The sequence below is a fragment of the Phascolarctos cinereus genome, unplaced genomic scaffold (assembly GCF_003287225.1).
Source record: "Phascolarctos cinereus isolate Bilbo 61053 unplaced genomic scaffold, phaCin_HiC Scaffold_9;HRSCAF=440, whole genome shotgun sequence".
Taxonomy (NCBI): Eukaryota; Metazoa; Chordata; class Mammalia; order Diprotodontia; family Phascolarctidae; genus Phascolarctos; species Phascolarctos cinereus.
The window spans coordinates 45,953,410-45,968,818 of NW_027556402.1; the positions used below are offsets into that span (position 1 = coordinate 45,953,410).

The 15,409-nt window shown below is 37.9% G+C and overlaps 1 protein-coding gene across 3 annotated transcripts in view; it reads right to left on the reverse strand.

The window, feature by feature from the left end:
- The window catches only part of TBCK (TBC1 domain containing kinase), a 259,078-nt gene that overhangs the window by 127,482 nt on the left and 116,187 nt on the right, over positions 1-15,409 (reverse strand). For all 3 annotated transcript variants that reach the window (XM_020974731.2, XM_020974730.2, XM_020974732.2), the window contains one exon: positions 15,297-15,382. In XM_020974731.2, coding sequence (XP_020830390.1) covers positions 15,297-15,382 — 86 coding nt within the window. The remainder of the gene's footprint in view (positions 1-15,296; positions 15,383-15,409) is intronic.

The following is a 15,409-nucleotide window of genomic DNA, read 5'->3' on the forward strand; positions in this document are numbered from 1 at the left end:
GAAGGGGAAAGTAAGAGTGATAAGATCTTTAAGCATAGTATGATGGCAAGAACATTGGCCTTGGGAGTCAGAAGACTTAAGCTTGAGTCTTAGTTACACCAGCTATGTGATCTTAGGCAAGTCTTTTAATTTTTCTGAACCTGTTTCCTTATCTATAAAATAGGAAAAATAGTATATGCTCTTTCTTCTTCACAGGGTTTCTGTAAGGATCAGATGAGAAAATATAAGTAAAGGATTCTGTCAATTATAAAAGAGTATATGTGAGCTTTTACTAATGGAACATGTGCTTATACAATATACTGAACGAATAATAAAATAACATCATTCTAGGGGGAGCAATCTCTGTGGAGAAGGGGTGCACTCTCCTTGCCACCACCAACACCAGCCACTGACCAAGTATCACAAAAGGTCTAGTGGGCCGAAAAGCACCAGAATGATAAGACCTCTCCCAGATCCCACTGATCCTCAGCCTGGGCCCAATAGCCATCATTCTAGGAAACAACTCTTGAGGAGATGCCACTCACCAATTGTTTCTGCAGCTGCCCTGCTCAGCAATCATAGATGATAAAGACTCAGAAAAGAAAATTCTGGTCATCAAAGTCCCTATATTTATCATCCTTTGTATCTCCAGTGCTTTGTACAGTGCCTTGCCTGGCACATACTAGATACTTAATAAGTGTTTACTGATTGATTGAAATGATTCATCAAAAACATATGATTCTATCAGTAGAAATGACATCAAAGAAAAGGCTTGTACTACCATCTGCTTTGCTACCATGCCTTAAAAGACCAGTGGTACCTTTCCACCTGACCTGCAACTAAAAGCTCCTATATATGTTGTCTTTCTTCCCCATTAGAGTTCACCTTGAGAGCAAGGACACTCTTTGCCCTTCCATTTGTATCTCTAGTACTCAGCACAGTGCTTTGCATAAAGTAAACACTTAACAGATACACTCATTCACTCATACCACAATTGGTGTTATAACTACACACACACATCTGTGTAGGTCTGTGTTTTGATTAGTGATTATCTTGTACAATTCTTGTACATCTTCCCATAGATCCTCCACTGAGGGTCTATCCCATCTGTTGGGTTTTCTTTTTGTTCTTTTAATATTTCAGGGGGATTCAGCTGTGCCATTAAGCTGGCCACCTATTGTCTCTGCTTCTACATGATTCTTCTACCTCTTTGCCTAGTCATCTGTTCTTTGTAATGCATTTATGCTACTTCTCACAAACAAGTCACTGCTAACACTCTGTGATCTTCAAACCAGAATTCATCTTTCTACTGCTCTTTGAGTTCTTTGTAATGTGAATTCTTCTGAGGTCATGATATTCTATGATTCATAGTCATACAGAAACCCCAAAAGGATACTGACATCAAAGCAATGAGCTTCTGAAGTAACAATTAGTTTGGGATCAATGAAAGCACTGTGTATTTTCCTGAATGTGACCTTCTCATTTAATTCTGGGGTGAGCTAATTGTCACTATAATGACTGTCCCAGATGTACATCCTGATGGACTAATTTAATGGGATTCTCATTTAGGGGAATGTCTTTGTGCATGGTCAGACCAATTCATATGACATTACTGTGGATTTAATTAAGGAAGCCTTGGGTTGATAATCAAATGGAGCCATATGAATTGTGAATAACTTCAAAACCAAGCCTTATCATTTTTTTTTGGTTGGGTTTTTACACACTACATCTTCTATGACACTAGTAAGCATGCTGTTTTAAACTTCACCTAATGGCTAGACTCATTAAGCTATTAACAAAGTTATCTTCATGGTTGTTCCTCCTAAATCACTGCTTTATCATGGTAGAGGGGCTTGCATAGCTCAGTGAAACTCTGAACTGTGCTGTGTGGACAGATATGTCATGGTGGATAGTTCTGATAAAAGGTAATCCACTGGAGAAGGAAATGGCAAACCACCACAGTCTCTTTGCCAAAAAAAACCCTGGACAGTATTAAAATCTAAACAAGATGACATCAGAAGAAGAGCCCCTCAGGTCAGAAGGTGTCAAACACACTACTGGGAAGAGTGGAGGACAACTACCAGTAGCTCCAGAAAGAATGAAGCAGCTGGGCCAAAGCCATAAGGAAGCTAGGCTGCAAATGTATATGGTGACAAAAGGAAAGCCAACACTGTAAAGATCAATATTGCACAGGAACCTGGAATGCAAAATCTATGAACTCAAAGCAAGCTGGATGTATTCAAATAGGAGAGAGAAAAATTAAACACTGACATCTTGGGTGTCAGTGAATGGAATGGATGAATTTAGTTCAGAGGATACATACATATACCACTGTGGGCAAGAATCCCTTAGAAGAAATGGAGTAGCCCTCTTACTCAGTAAAAGGGTGAGACAAATAGTATGGGGTACAGTCTCAAAAATGACAATGATATCTGTTCAAATCCAAGGCAAACCGTTCAATATTACAGTAAGTCTACGCTCCAACCACTGATACTGAAGAGGCCAAAGCTGCTCAGTTCTATGAAGACCTACAATATGTTCTAGAAATAATATGAAAAAGACATCATATTCATAATAGAGGATTGGAATGCCAGAATAGAAAATCCAAAGATAATTGGAATAACAGGTAAACTTGGTGTTTGAGTACAAAATGAAGCTGGGCAAAAACCAATAGAGTTTTGTTAAGATAACTCCCTGGTCACAGCAAATACTCTTTTTCAACAGTCCAAAAGGCAACTCTAGACAGGGACATCATCAGCTGGTCAATATCAAAATCATGTTGATTATATACTTTGCAACCAAAGGTGGAAAAGCCGTATGAAGTCAGTTAAAACAAGACCTGGAGCTCAGATCATGAGCTTCTTATTACAAAATTTAGACATAAATTGAAAAAGGTAGGAAAACCATCAGACCATATAGGTATGTCCTAAATAACATCACTTATAAATATGAAGAGGAGGTGACAAATAGATTTAAGGCATTAAATCTGGTAGACAGAGTGCCTGAAGAACTATGGACAGAGGTTAGCAATATTGTATGGGAGGTGGCAACAACAGACATCCCAAATAAAAATGAACAAGCAGCAAAATGGCTGATGAGGCTTTACAAATAGCTAAGGAAGAGAAGGAAGGTGAAAGGTAAAGAAGAAAGGGAAAGATATACCCAACTGAATGAAGAATTCTACAGAATAGCAAGGAGATATAAGAAGATTTTCTTAAATGAGCAACGCAAAGAAATGGAATAAAACAAGAGAATGAGAAAGAAAAGAGATCTCTTCAGGAAAACTAGAGATATCAAGGGCTTGATAAAAGACAAAAATGGTGGTGACATAACAGAAATAAGAAAAATTAAGAAGAGGGGGCAAGAATATATCGAAGAACTATACAAGAAAGGTGTGGTTACTGATCTAGAGTCTGATCCTGGAGAATAAGGTCAAGTGGGCCTTCTGGAGTACTGCTAACAATAAGGCTAGTGGAAGTGATGGAATGCCAGCTGAACTATTTAAAAATCTAAAATATGATATTGTTACAAGGGCTGCACTCAATATGCCAATAAATTTAGAAAACTCAACAGTGGCCACTGGATTGGAAAAGATAAATTTATGTCCCCATCCTGAAGAGGGGCAATGCCAAATAATGTTCAAATTACCAAAAAATTGTGCTCATTTCATATGCTAGCAACATAATGCTTAAGATTCTGCAAGTTAGACTTCAGCAATATGTGAACTGAAAATTACCAGAAGAGCAGGCTGGTTTTTTAAGAGACAGAAGAGTTAGAGACCAAATTGCCAAGATTCACTGGGTTATGGGAAAAGCAAGGGAATTTCAGGAAAAAAAATCTACTTCTGCTTCAATGACTACACTAAAGTTTTAGACTGTTGGATCATACCAAAATGTGGCAAGTCTTCAAAGATATGGGAGTGGCAGATCATCTTAACTGCCTCCTGAGGAACTGTATGCAGGGTAAGAAGCAACAGTTAAATTGATTTAAGATTGGGAACGGAGCATGACGAGGCTATATAGTGTTACTTTATCTATTTAACTTGTTTGCAGAGTACATTATGCAAAATGCCAAGATGGATGAGTCGAAAGCTGTAATTCACACTGCTATGAGGAATACCGACAATCTCAGATATGCAGATGAAAACACTCAGATGGCAGAAAGTGAAGAGGAACTTGATGAGGGTGAAAGAAGACAGCATAAAAGCTGGCTTGAAGCTTAACATTTAAAAAAAAACCCTTAAGATGATGGCAATTGGTCCCATCACTTCCTGGCAAAAAGAGGGAGAAGAAATGGAAGCAGTGTCATATTTTATGTTCTTGGGCTCAGAAGGTGTCGAACACACTACTGGGGAAGAGTACCAGTACCAGAAAGAATAAAGCAGCTGGGCATGCAGGTGATGACAGCAGCCAAGAAACTTAAAGATGCTTGATTCTTCAAAGAAAAACTATGGCAGATCTGGACACCATACTAAAAAAGCAGAGACACTGTCTTGCTCACAAAGGTCCATAGTGTCAAAGCTATGGTTTTTCCAGTAGCAATGCATGGCTGTGAAAGCTGGACTATAAGGAAAGCTGAGCAGCACAGGATTGATGCTTTCCAATTGTGGTGCAGAGAAGACTTTTGAGAGTCTCTTGAACAGCAAGGAGATCAAATAAGCCAATGCTTAAAGAAATTAATTCAGGTTACTCAGTGGAAGGACAAACACTGAAGCTAAAGCTTAAATACTCTGGCCACATAACAAGAAGACAGGACTCATTGGAAAAGACTGAAGGCAAAAGGAGAAGGGGACAGCAGAGGACGAGATGAATAGATAGCACCTGCCTCACAGGGCTGTGGGGAGCAAACGAGGTATTTGTGAAGTACTTCATACTGTGTCTGGCACGTAGTAGGGTGCTGTGTAAATGCTTATACTCTTCCTTTCTCTTCCCTTCCCTTCCCCATTTGTTTGCAAAATGAGAGGGATGGGCAAAATTTCTAGCTGTGGCATTTCATGATTCTGTGGTTCAGTAAAAAAGTGGGCTAATGGGTTAGCAGTTTAGTTGAACTTTTTGGGATAAGATAGGGGAACAAAACCATGATATATGATTTTTTAATTCAGAAAATTTATTAGGAGCCTATTGTTTGCAAAGTACCATACTGAGTGAAGGAGATAAAAAAATTTAGTGGTCACACAAACCTTGTCATCAAGGAGCTTATAATCCAGTTAGAGAGAAAAGACACAAACAGATAATTACAGCACATAATATAACATGTAATACAATACATAATACAACATAAAAACTGCATAATGAATGCACTAGAGAGGTATAAAATAAAGCATTATGTCAGTTTAGGGGGGAAAAGTTGCTGTCTGAACAATAAACACTATGTGTCTACTATGTGCTAAGCTGAGGTAAGGTTTTATGGAAGTAGTTCCTGGTGTTTGTACTGTGGTTGAAAAAAGATGGGAAAAATTCAACAGGCAAAGAGTCAGAGAAGGACATTCTAGGCACAGGGATCGTCATGAGCAGAAAGACAAGATATATGGGGGGGGGTGCAGAGAAGTCCACCTGCTGTAGCAGTAAACATATGAAGGTAAGTCATGAGAGATTAGCAAGAATGATGCCTGCAGCTAAAATAACATTTATGAATCAGAAAAGGACATGGCACGTCATTAAAGGAATGCATGTAGCTCCATAAAAGACCATAATCTGGGAGAAGCAGGTTGAGTCAGACAGACAAATACTGTTCAGTTTAGCTGCATTCTCTATCCGGATTTCCCTGTCTTGGACTGTGGCATTTGACTTTTTGCTTGTCGCAACCTTTGTAGCAGAAACCAGGGGTCTGGCCTGACTTGGATCCTTGGATTCACACCTTTTCCTATTTTCCCCCAATGATCCACCTAAGTGCATGCAGTTATATTCCTGCTGTTGAAGAAATGATGGTACTGACTGACTTCCTAAATAGATTTTCTGTAGATGATGGGGGCAGGGTTGCTAACTGTAGTATAAGCTCCCCAAAATGAGAGACCCAGGAGCCCAGTGCCAACCTCTAGGGCACCAGCCCTGCTGAAAGGAGCATTTGCTACTCCACTGGAGGTGGGTGGTTCTGCTAAATCTGACAGATAAAATTCCATTCCCTCTCTATTTGTTCGTCTTTCCAGGTCTTAATGACAATCTCCCCATAGGCTTCTTTTCTCAAAAGTTTTCTCTTTGGAGTACTGAAGAATGCTACTCATATCCTTCCTCTGTAATGTTTTATAAATAAATTTATATTCTAAATTGGTGTTATCCTTGGCTCTCATGCTTCTGTTTGGCATAGAATTAAGTGTTTTCTGGCTGAGGTGGTTTCTGTTTTTTTTTTCTTTTCCTCATTGTAGCAACTGTTTTGCATCAACTAAACACAGATAGAGTGCTGATCTTGGAATCAGGAAGAAGAGTTCAAATCCTTTACTTAACTAGTTGTCGGCATATCACTGGCAAATAGTTTCACTTGTATAACTGTCAGTTTCCTTATCTATTTAAGGCAATAAACACTTCACAGAGTTGGGAGGCCCCAGCAATGGGGTGTGTGCAAACTTTGCAAACATTTAAGTGCTATACATGTTGTTGTTTAGTCATTTTTCAGTCATGTCAGACTCTTCATGACCCCAGTTGAGGTTTTCTTGGCAAAGCTACTACAGTGGTTTGCCATTTCCTATTCCAGCTCATTTTACAGATGAAGAACTGAGACAAACAGGGTTAAGTGACTTGCCCAAGGTCACACGGCTAGTAAGTGTGTGAGGCCAGATTTGAACTCAGGAAAAGGGAGTCTTCCTGAGTCCAAGTCCAATACTCTATCCACAGTGCACCTAGCAGCTGCCCACAAGTGTTATATATAAATGCCAGCTATCTTTTTAAATAACAAATCATGACAGAGTTGATGTCTTTATTTTTGTTCATATTTTTCAGAGCCAAAAACCTTGGAAGTCAAAGTTTAAATAATTTTGGCTAGAGCTAGTGTAATCCCTTGATATCTTTTCATCTTTATCATTTCTTCTAATTTGGTATTTTTCTTTTGACCTTTGCTTGTAATCAGCCCATTATCCGGATGCACAATTTCAGTCTATAAGACAGACCTAATTACACGTTTATGATAATGTATAGCTGGCACCTCCCAACTTTGTTTTTTCATAGCTGCTCTCAACTTTTGAAGGAACCTGTTGCATTTCAAATACAGTCTCTGAAGAACTGAAGCTGAGGACCTCCCAAAGGACAGTAGAGAGGTGTGAGCAGACTGTAACATAATGGACACAAGAATTTCACACGATAAGTATGAATGAAGCCATCAGAGAAATGCACCGTTAAGAAGAAAATGGATCAGTCACGTAGTGAGAGTGAGGGGCACTGGATGTCTGTGTGCTCCTCTGGAATCCTTGCTGTGTCAAAAGAACCCAAGGAAGGTCTCAGCAGATGGGAGCACAGGGTGGACACATAAGAAGGCAAGGATGAGTAGGGATTTACATCAATCAGAGCTCAAATTCACCAGAAAGTTGGAATATTACAATATTCCTACTGGTTTAGCACTGTAATGACTACAATCAAAATACTACAAAGCCTATTCAATGAGATCTACAATCACTCAAAAGAAATTCGCTTTTTCTTTTTTACCTGGGCTAACTCTTTTATACTGTATTTTAAAAAAAAATTATTAATTTATTTTGATTTATCAATAATCACTTCCACATGCTTTTAAGCTTAAAATTTTTCTCCCCCTTCCTCCCCACTACCCTCCCCAAGACGGCATACAATCTGATATAGGCCATACATATACATTCCTACTAAACAGATTTTCACATTAGTGATGTTATAAGTAAGAATTAGAACCAATAGAAGGAACCACTAGAAAGAGGAAACAAATCAACAGAAGGGGAAAAAAACAGCAATTCAGCTTCCATAGTTCTTCTTTAGATGTGGATAGCATTTTCCATCATGAGGCCTTTGGAGATGTCTTAGATCCTTGAAAGGTTAAGTTTATCAATATCAGTCATCACGCAACACAGCTGTTATTGTGTACAATGATCTCTTGGTTCTGCTCACTTCACTCAGCATCAGACCATACATGTCTTTCCAATCAATTGGGGAATGGCTGAGCAAGTTGTGGTACATGAATGTAATGGAATACTATTGTGCTATAAGAAATGATGAACAGGCTGACTTCAGAAAACCTAGAAATTTGCTTTTTAATGCACACATGAAAAACCAAATGGATGAAAAAATGCCTGTTTTCCACATTGTAGTTGGGTAGTTCATTGGGTCTGGAACATACATTTCAAAATGAATGATTTTGGCTGAGAACTAAATAAGAGAATGAACAAGGTTACATGTGGTGAGGGTGCAGAGGGAAGGAGGGAAAATTAGGTTATATAAGATTCATATATCTTCTATAAGATTTATATATCTTATATAATATGATCTTATATAATCAGTGCATGTAAGTAGAATACTATACAAACAAGGATGAAAGGGGAATGGGCAGGGTTAGGAGACATTTGAACCTGATTCTCATCTGAAATGGTAAAATGAGAGAATACACACACACACACACACACACACACACACACACACACACATTGGATGTAGAAATAACAGGGAAACCAAAAAGGAAGGTGAAAATGAAGAGGAGAAAATAAGAGGGATGGTAGGTTAAGAGAAGTATTAGTTCTATATTAAACTAACTTTAATGAAACAGGGTGAATTCAAAAAGGTTTAAAAGGAAAAAAAAGATAAGACTCTATGATTGGGCCCTGGGTGAATGATAGAAAAAGGGGACAAGGAACAGAAGCAGATATGGTGCTGAACACACACTTTCTCACCATTTTCTTCTTCTTTTTACATGCGAGGAAGGTTGGGGGGAGGAGGAACAAAAAGAAGGAAAAGTATAAAAGAAAGGACGGAGAGAAATATACAATTAACAATAATGAATTATGAATGCAAAGATGATGAATTCACCCTTAAAAGAGAAGGAGATAACAATGGACTGGAAGGCAGAATCAAACATGTGGTTTATGAGAAACACACTTGATACATAAATATTAACAGAGTTAAAATAAGGGGTTTGAATGAAACTTATTATAGTTGAAGTACACACTCAAACATCCTTATCAATCCAATGAAAAACCATGATTCTACAGGACTCATGATAAAGCACACCACTCACCTCCTACCAGAGAAGTGACTGAATCAGAGTGCATAATGAGACATGTGTTTTCAGACATGGCCACTGTAAGAATTTGTTTGCTTGGGCTATGCATATGTGTTACAAAAGTTTTCTTTTTCCTTTTTTTTTCCAATAGGAGTGGGTTGAAAGGAAGAGAAAATTAATTCTCATTAACTGACAAAAATTAAAATAAAATAAAAATTACATTAAAAAAAGAACATTTGTTGAACTGCATGGTGCTTTTTTGTTTTGGTTTTTTTTTTCTTCTTTTGGCTAGGCAATGGGGTTAAGACTTGCCCAGGGTCACACAGCTAGCATGTGTTATGTGTTTGAGGCCACATTTGAATTCAGGTCCTCCTGACTCCAGGGCCAGTGCTCTATCCACTGCGCCATCTAGCTGCCCCTGCATGGTACTTTTAAAGTTACAAGCTGCTACCTCCCAGAAAAAGTTGTGTTCCTAACCCAAATGTTTGACTGATGGTGCTGTATAACTGTAAACCTTGGAACACTGAAATCAGAAGAAACAGTGTTGTGAGTGACTCAAAGAACACTGGGAAGATGTCAATGGATATGGATAAGAGACATGTAATTTTTCTGGGAAACCAGGAACTCTCAGATGAAGTATGTCCCTCCACTAATACAGGTTGGCACCTTCTCTGTACAATATAGTCTTAGAGAGATAGATGCTTGGAGTACGGAAAGGTTCAGTGACTACTCATAGTTCAAAGTTCTTCATCCTTTCTGAACTACACTGATCTTCCACAGCACCTTACATGTAGCAGACAATCAATGTTTGTTGAGTGAATTAGCTATAATATGTTTATTCCATACTGAACACTTAAAGATGCATCTAGAAATAGTTAGCCAGCACACAACCAGAAACCTAGAAGCAAGTTGAAAAGGCTTCTGCGTGGCAAACAGCTATCACAAAGTCCATGCACATTATTTTACAGTAGAAGAATAAGGACATTCAGGTCCTTACCCAAACAACAGTATGTAAAATAAAATGACAAACTCTAGCAATAAAACAAGAAAAATAAATTGGGGGAATAAGAAGAGGCAAGGAGGAGGCAAAATTATTTCTATCTGCAAACAATATGATGGTTTACTGAAAGAACCTCAGAGACTATAAAAATATTGAAACAATTATTAACTTCAATAAAATACCAGAATATAAAATAACCCCACAAAAATCGGACTCTTTGTACATTAACTAACCAAACTCAGGAGAAAGAGATAAAGAAATTCCATCAAAAATTATAAGATGGATAAAATATTTGGTTTTTAATCTGCCATGGCACACACAGGACATATATAAACAACTACAAAGCACTCTTTATAGAAAAAGGAAGACAATTAATTGAATAGAGACACTTAATATCCACTTTTAGGTCGCACTAAGATGATGATAATAATACACAAAATAATTTACAAGTTTAGTGATCTGCCCAAATTACCAAAGATTTACTTTATATAGGACTAGCCAAAATAGTGGAAGATGAGAGGGTTTAGATACAGAGGTGGGGGACCTGCAGCCTTGAGGCCTCATGTGACCCTCTAGGTCCTCAAGTGTGACCTTCTGAGTGAAAGAAATCAAACTTCACAGTTTGGATTCAGTCAAAGGGCCAAAGAATATAAAGGAAAAAACCCCCCAAAAACAACAATGACAATGAAGGGGGCCTAGAAATACCAGATCTCAGATTGTAGATTGTAGAAAGTAAATGTAGATCATAGATTCATAAAAAGTACATGCTAAAATTATCAAGTGCTGGCTAAAATATAGCGAAGTATATCTATAGAAGAGCTTCTGTCTTTTGGTCTCCCTGATATAAGGTAGGTAAGGAGAGGTAGAATAGCCAGTGGGTCAGGCTGTACAACCCTGCCAGAGTCTGGTGCCTGGTGGGGGAGGACTTGCTGAATGAGGACACTGGGGATTAATCTTATCAGCTGTTAGCACACTGGGTTGTTACCTCGACGTGGTTCTTAGTGTCTCAGACTGGAAACAGCTGAAGCTGTTTTACATGTTAGGCATAATTCTAATCGTAGAGAGCCCTGAGAGGTCATGAGGATTGCAGAGTGTCTAGTCCTCCCTCTAGCTGGACATATGACCCAGAATTCATTAGAATAGCATTTGCCACATGAAGTATACATGACCTTAGTATGCATATATAAATATACATATGCACACATCTATACATAACCCTGGGCAAGTCACTTAATTTCTCAGGGCTCTAATTAGGCAGCTCTTTAACACTGAAATATGCAAAAGGATTATGGAAAGAAGTAACTTTCAGATCTGTGGCAACGCAGAGAATTCTTAACCAAGTAAGGGATAGAATTAATCACAAAAGGAAAAGGAAAAAAAAACATTTTTAATTGTATGAAATAAAAAAATGTTTGCATGAACAAAATCATTGCAGCTCTAGACCAGTAATCATTGGGGACTAGATTTAGAGCTAGAAGAGACATTGGAGGCCATCAATCACTCTCATTTTACAGATGAGGAAACTGAAGCACAGAGAGGTTAAGTGATTTGCTCATGGTCACACAGCTAGTAACCTTCTGAGGAAAGATGTAGAGCTAGGTCTTCCTGAATCCAAGTCCAACTTTCTATCCACTACTCTACACTTCCCTGCAAAGGGAAAAGGAATATTACTGATTGGGGTGGAAAAGTATCTTTGCATCAAATATCTGATAAAAATGTAATATCTAACTTGGGTAGAGAACTGACCTACATACATAAGACTAGCAACCATTCTCCAGTAAATACGTGGTTAAAAATTATTATTACAAATTTTCAGAAGAAAGAAATGTAAATGGCTGGCAATTATATACAAAATGTTCCAAATCACTCATAAAAAGTAAAATATGGCTTGAAACAACTCTGAGGCTTCACCTCGTTATCTTCAACGTGGTGGTCAAACACGGGAAAAATTCTGGAAAGGCTCTAGGAAGGCCAGGACACCAAATGTTGATGATGTAGTTATGAATTGGTAAAACCATTCTAGAGAAGACTTTGGGATTATTCCTGAAAAGCTATTAAAACTGTTTACAGTGCCAGGGGTGGGGTACCTGCAGCCTTGAGACCACATGTGGCCCTCCAGGTCCTCAAGTGCGGCCCTCTGACTGAATCCAAATGCCACAGAAGAAATCCCCTTAATAAATGGATTTGCAAATTTTATTTGTAAAAAAACTGTAAACTTTACGCTCTTTGACTCAGAGAGTCTTTTAGTGGGCATACACCCCAAAGAGGTCGATGATAGAGAATTAATGATCCCACATATGCCAAAACATTCACAGCAATAGTCTTTGTGATAGCAAAACAAAACAAAACAGGGAAACAAAATGGGTGCCCAATGTTTGGAGAACTGTAGAAACTGTGGCCTATAAATGTAAAAGAATTTTATTGTGCCATAAAAAAAAGAATAATTAATATAAGGAATTCAGAAAAACATGGAAAGACTTGTACGAGCTGCCACAGAGCACAGGAAAGTGAACAATTTGCACAATAACTACAATGACATATTTTTCGAAACTCAAAAAGGAGCTGCATTCAGATTAATTTTAACTAGCAGCTGGCTCTGGAAAACAGTGGATGAACTACTTCATTCCCCTCAGCAGAAAGTTGGTGCACTACAAATGAACATGGAATATTGCAGAAGCCATGTACCTTTCTCCTTTGTGGGGCCCGTTTTGTTTAGTTATCTTACTGAGTGTTCAATTTAGTTGATGTAAATCAAGCTATAAGATATTACAAAACATATTCATCAATTAAAAATAAAATGAGGGGTTTGAATTAGATAAAGATCTTTCAAATTCTAACAAAGTCTGATTCTGTGGGTTTAAGTCACAGCTCTGACAACAGTTGTACAGTCTTGGACGAGTCACTATTCTCACCTATTTGTGCCTCAGTTTCCCAAGTTAAAAGATGGTGACAATAAAGTACTCCACCTCACGGAATGGTCGTGACAGTGTTTTGTAAATAAAAAAATACTAAATAAACAGATTACTACTATAACAATAGAGCAAGTTACAAAAAGCAAAGATACCGATAGGAACGGAAGGTGACACGATGGTAGGATGAAGATAATGTTGTTGTTGTTTGTCCTTTGTTTTCAAAGAGGACCACGGCATCAAAGAGGTGAAATGAACTGGATTTAAGTGAGGCAGGGCTGTGCAAAGTCACCAGCCTCACTATCTCCTCCAGAGTCATCTGGCTGCAGTGGCAAGCTATAAATCAGGACGACTGGAGATAGCCCTGGACACCATGGAAGACTTTGGCCTTTTTAAGCTAAGGTCTTTCCCAGGTCTCAGTTTGACTGGGGCAAAGCTCATTCAGTGATTAAGGCTAGGTAAGCATGAGAATATTAAGAAGCTGATAGAATGACCAAAATCACACAGGAATGTGGGACTATTTAATATAAGGGGAAAAAAAGTCTTTTTAGACTTCAATAATCCTGAAAAATGTACAGTATAATAACTGATGTTGTAATGATGGTCATTCAGTAGAATCTCCCTCTAGTCCTCCCACCCCCAATATTCTAGAGAATTTATTGTCTCCATAAAAATGTGAAGCAATAATTCAAAAGAAATGTTCATTCTTTCCCTGAAGACACACTCTAATCTAGCAGTCAATCAAGAAATACTTCCTTAAAACCTACTCTATGAACTATACTGTGTCAGGTTGTCTGAGGCATGGAAAGATTCCCATCAAAAAATGCTAAAAGACAAAGAGATCTGGCACTTAAAGGAGTAAGCTTCAACTATATCTATCTTGATACTTTTTTGACTGACTGATCAGAATCCACGCGCAGAGAAAACATGATAAACAACAGTTTCAGACTTTTATAGCTCTTTCTCTAAGATACTGAACATTTCCATTTTCATGAAAAAGCAAATGAAATATCAAAAGTAACAAAAGGCACTTTTTTAGGAGGGTATAATGTACTGAAAGAAGCGATAGAGTAGGGGATCTTAACCTTGGATCTATAATATTTTAATAACCACGTTTCCTTTATAATCTTGTATATTTTACTTTATGTATTTATAAACACTCTGAGAAAGAGTCCCCCCAGCCTTCCAAAGGGGTCCATCATATACAAAAATATTATGAGCATATTTTCTAGAAATATTCTAATATAAATACTATTCTAATATAAATAAATATGCATAGTATCTTTATACTAGGCAGTTTTAAAGTGTTGGGTCAAGCTATTCTAAAGTGAATAAATATGTTAAATGGTTTGTGATAGGTAAACATAATATCTTATATGTATCGAGTACCTTCACATAAGTAATCTGATAATGAGAGGTAGCATCATATAGTGGAAAAAATGCTAGATTTGGAGTCAGAGGACCTGAGTTTGAATCTTGTCCGAGCTACTTGAACTAACTGGGCCTAAATCTGTCATCTGGAAAATGAGAGGTTTAGAGTAGATGGCCTCTGAGCCTCTTTCCAGTTCTAGATCTATAATTTCATGAGTGCTCCGAGGGATGAAGTTAATTCTTTAGCTAGGTATATATAGCAGTTAGTTCCTGGTTTCCTCCCTTTATCTTTTTGTGTATGTTTATGTATTATAAACATACTTGAATTAATGGTGTTTTGGAAAGATCTGGAAAGTGGCAAAAGGCCTAATCCCAGATGTACCAATAATTAGGTAATCAACCTTGAACACTGTGCCATGAGGGCTGTAGTTTTTTTCATTAGTAAAATGAGTTGGGGGGACTGGACAGTCTCTAGCTAGGCCCTGCCTAGTTCTGACTTTCTGCAATTCTAAAAATGCCTTCTCATGGCTCAAGATCCAACCACAAATTTTACAAGACACATCTTACTGCTCTACAAATACTTTAATAGACTTGTTGTAAGACTTTTCATAAGGAGAAGTCATGCCAAGAAAAACAAAAGGCCTTTTCATGTCAGAATTTATAACAATGATAATGATAATAATAAAAAGTAATCTCCTCCCATGAACTTCCTGACAAAGGGCTTTCATTATTAACAATGAACTTGTTCACATGTGAACCTCCCACTGCACTAACAGGATTTTAAAAAACATTCCATCGGTTCTCCTCCTCCTCCTCTGCTTTTCCTTCCCAAGCTCCATTAACCACCATTTAGAAAATTTCCTAATACTTACATCTGGAATAAAGCCGATCTCATTGAGATGGTTACTCAGCTCTGGGTCATGGAAAGCAATCATCTGAGAGAATACGGTCAGATACTCTGAAATTACAACAATGTTTAAGACAA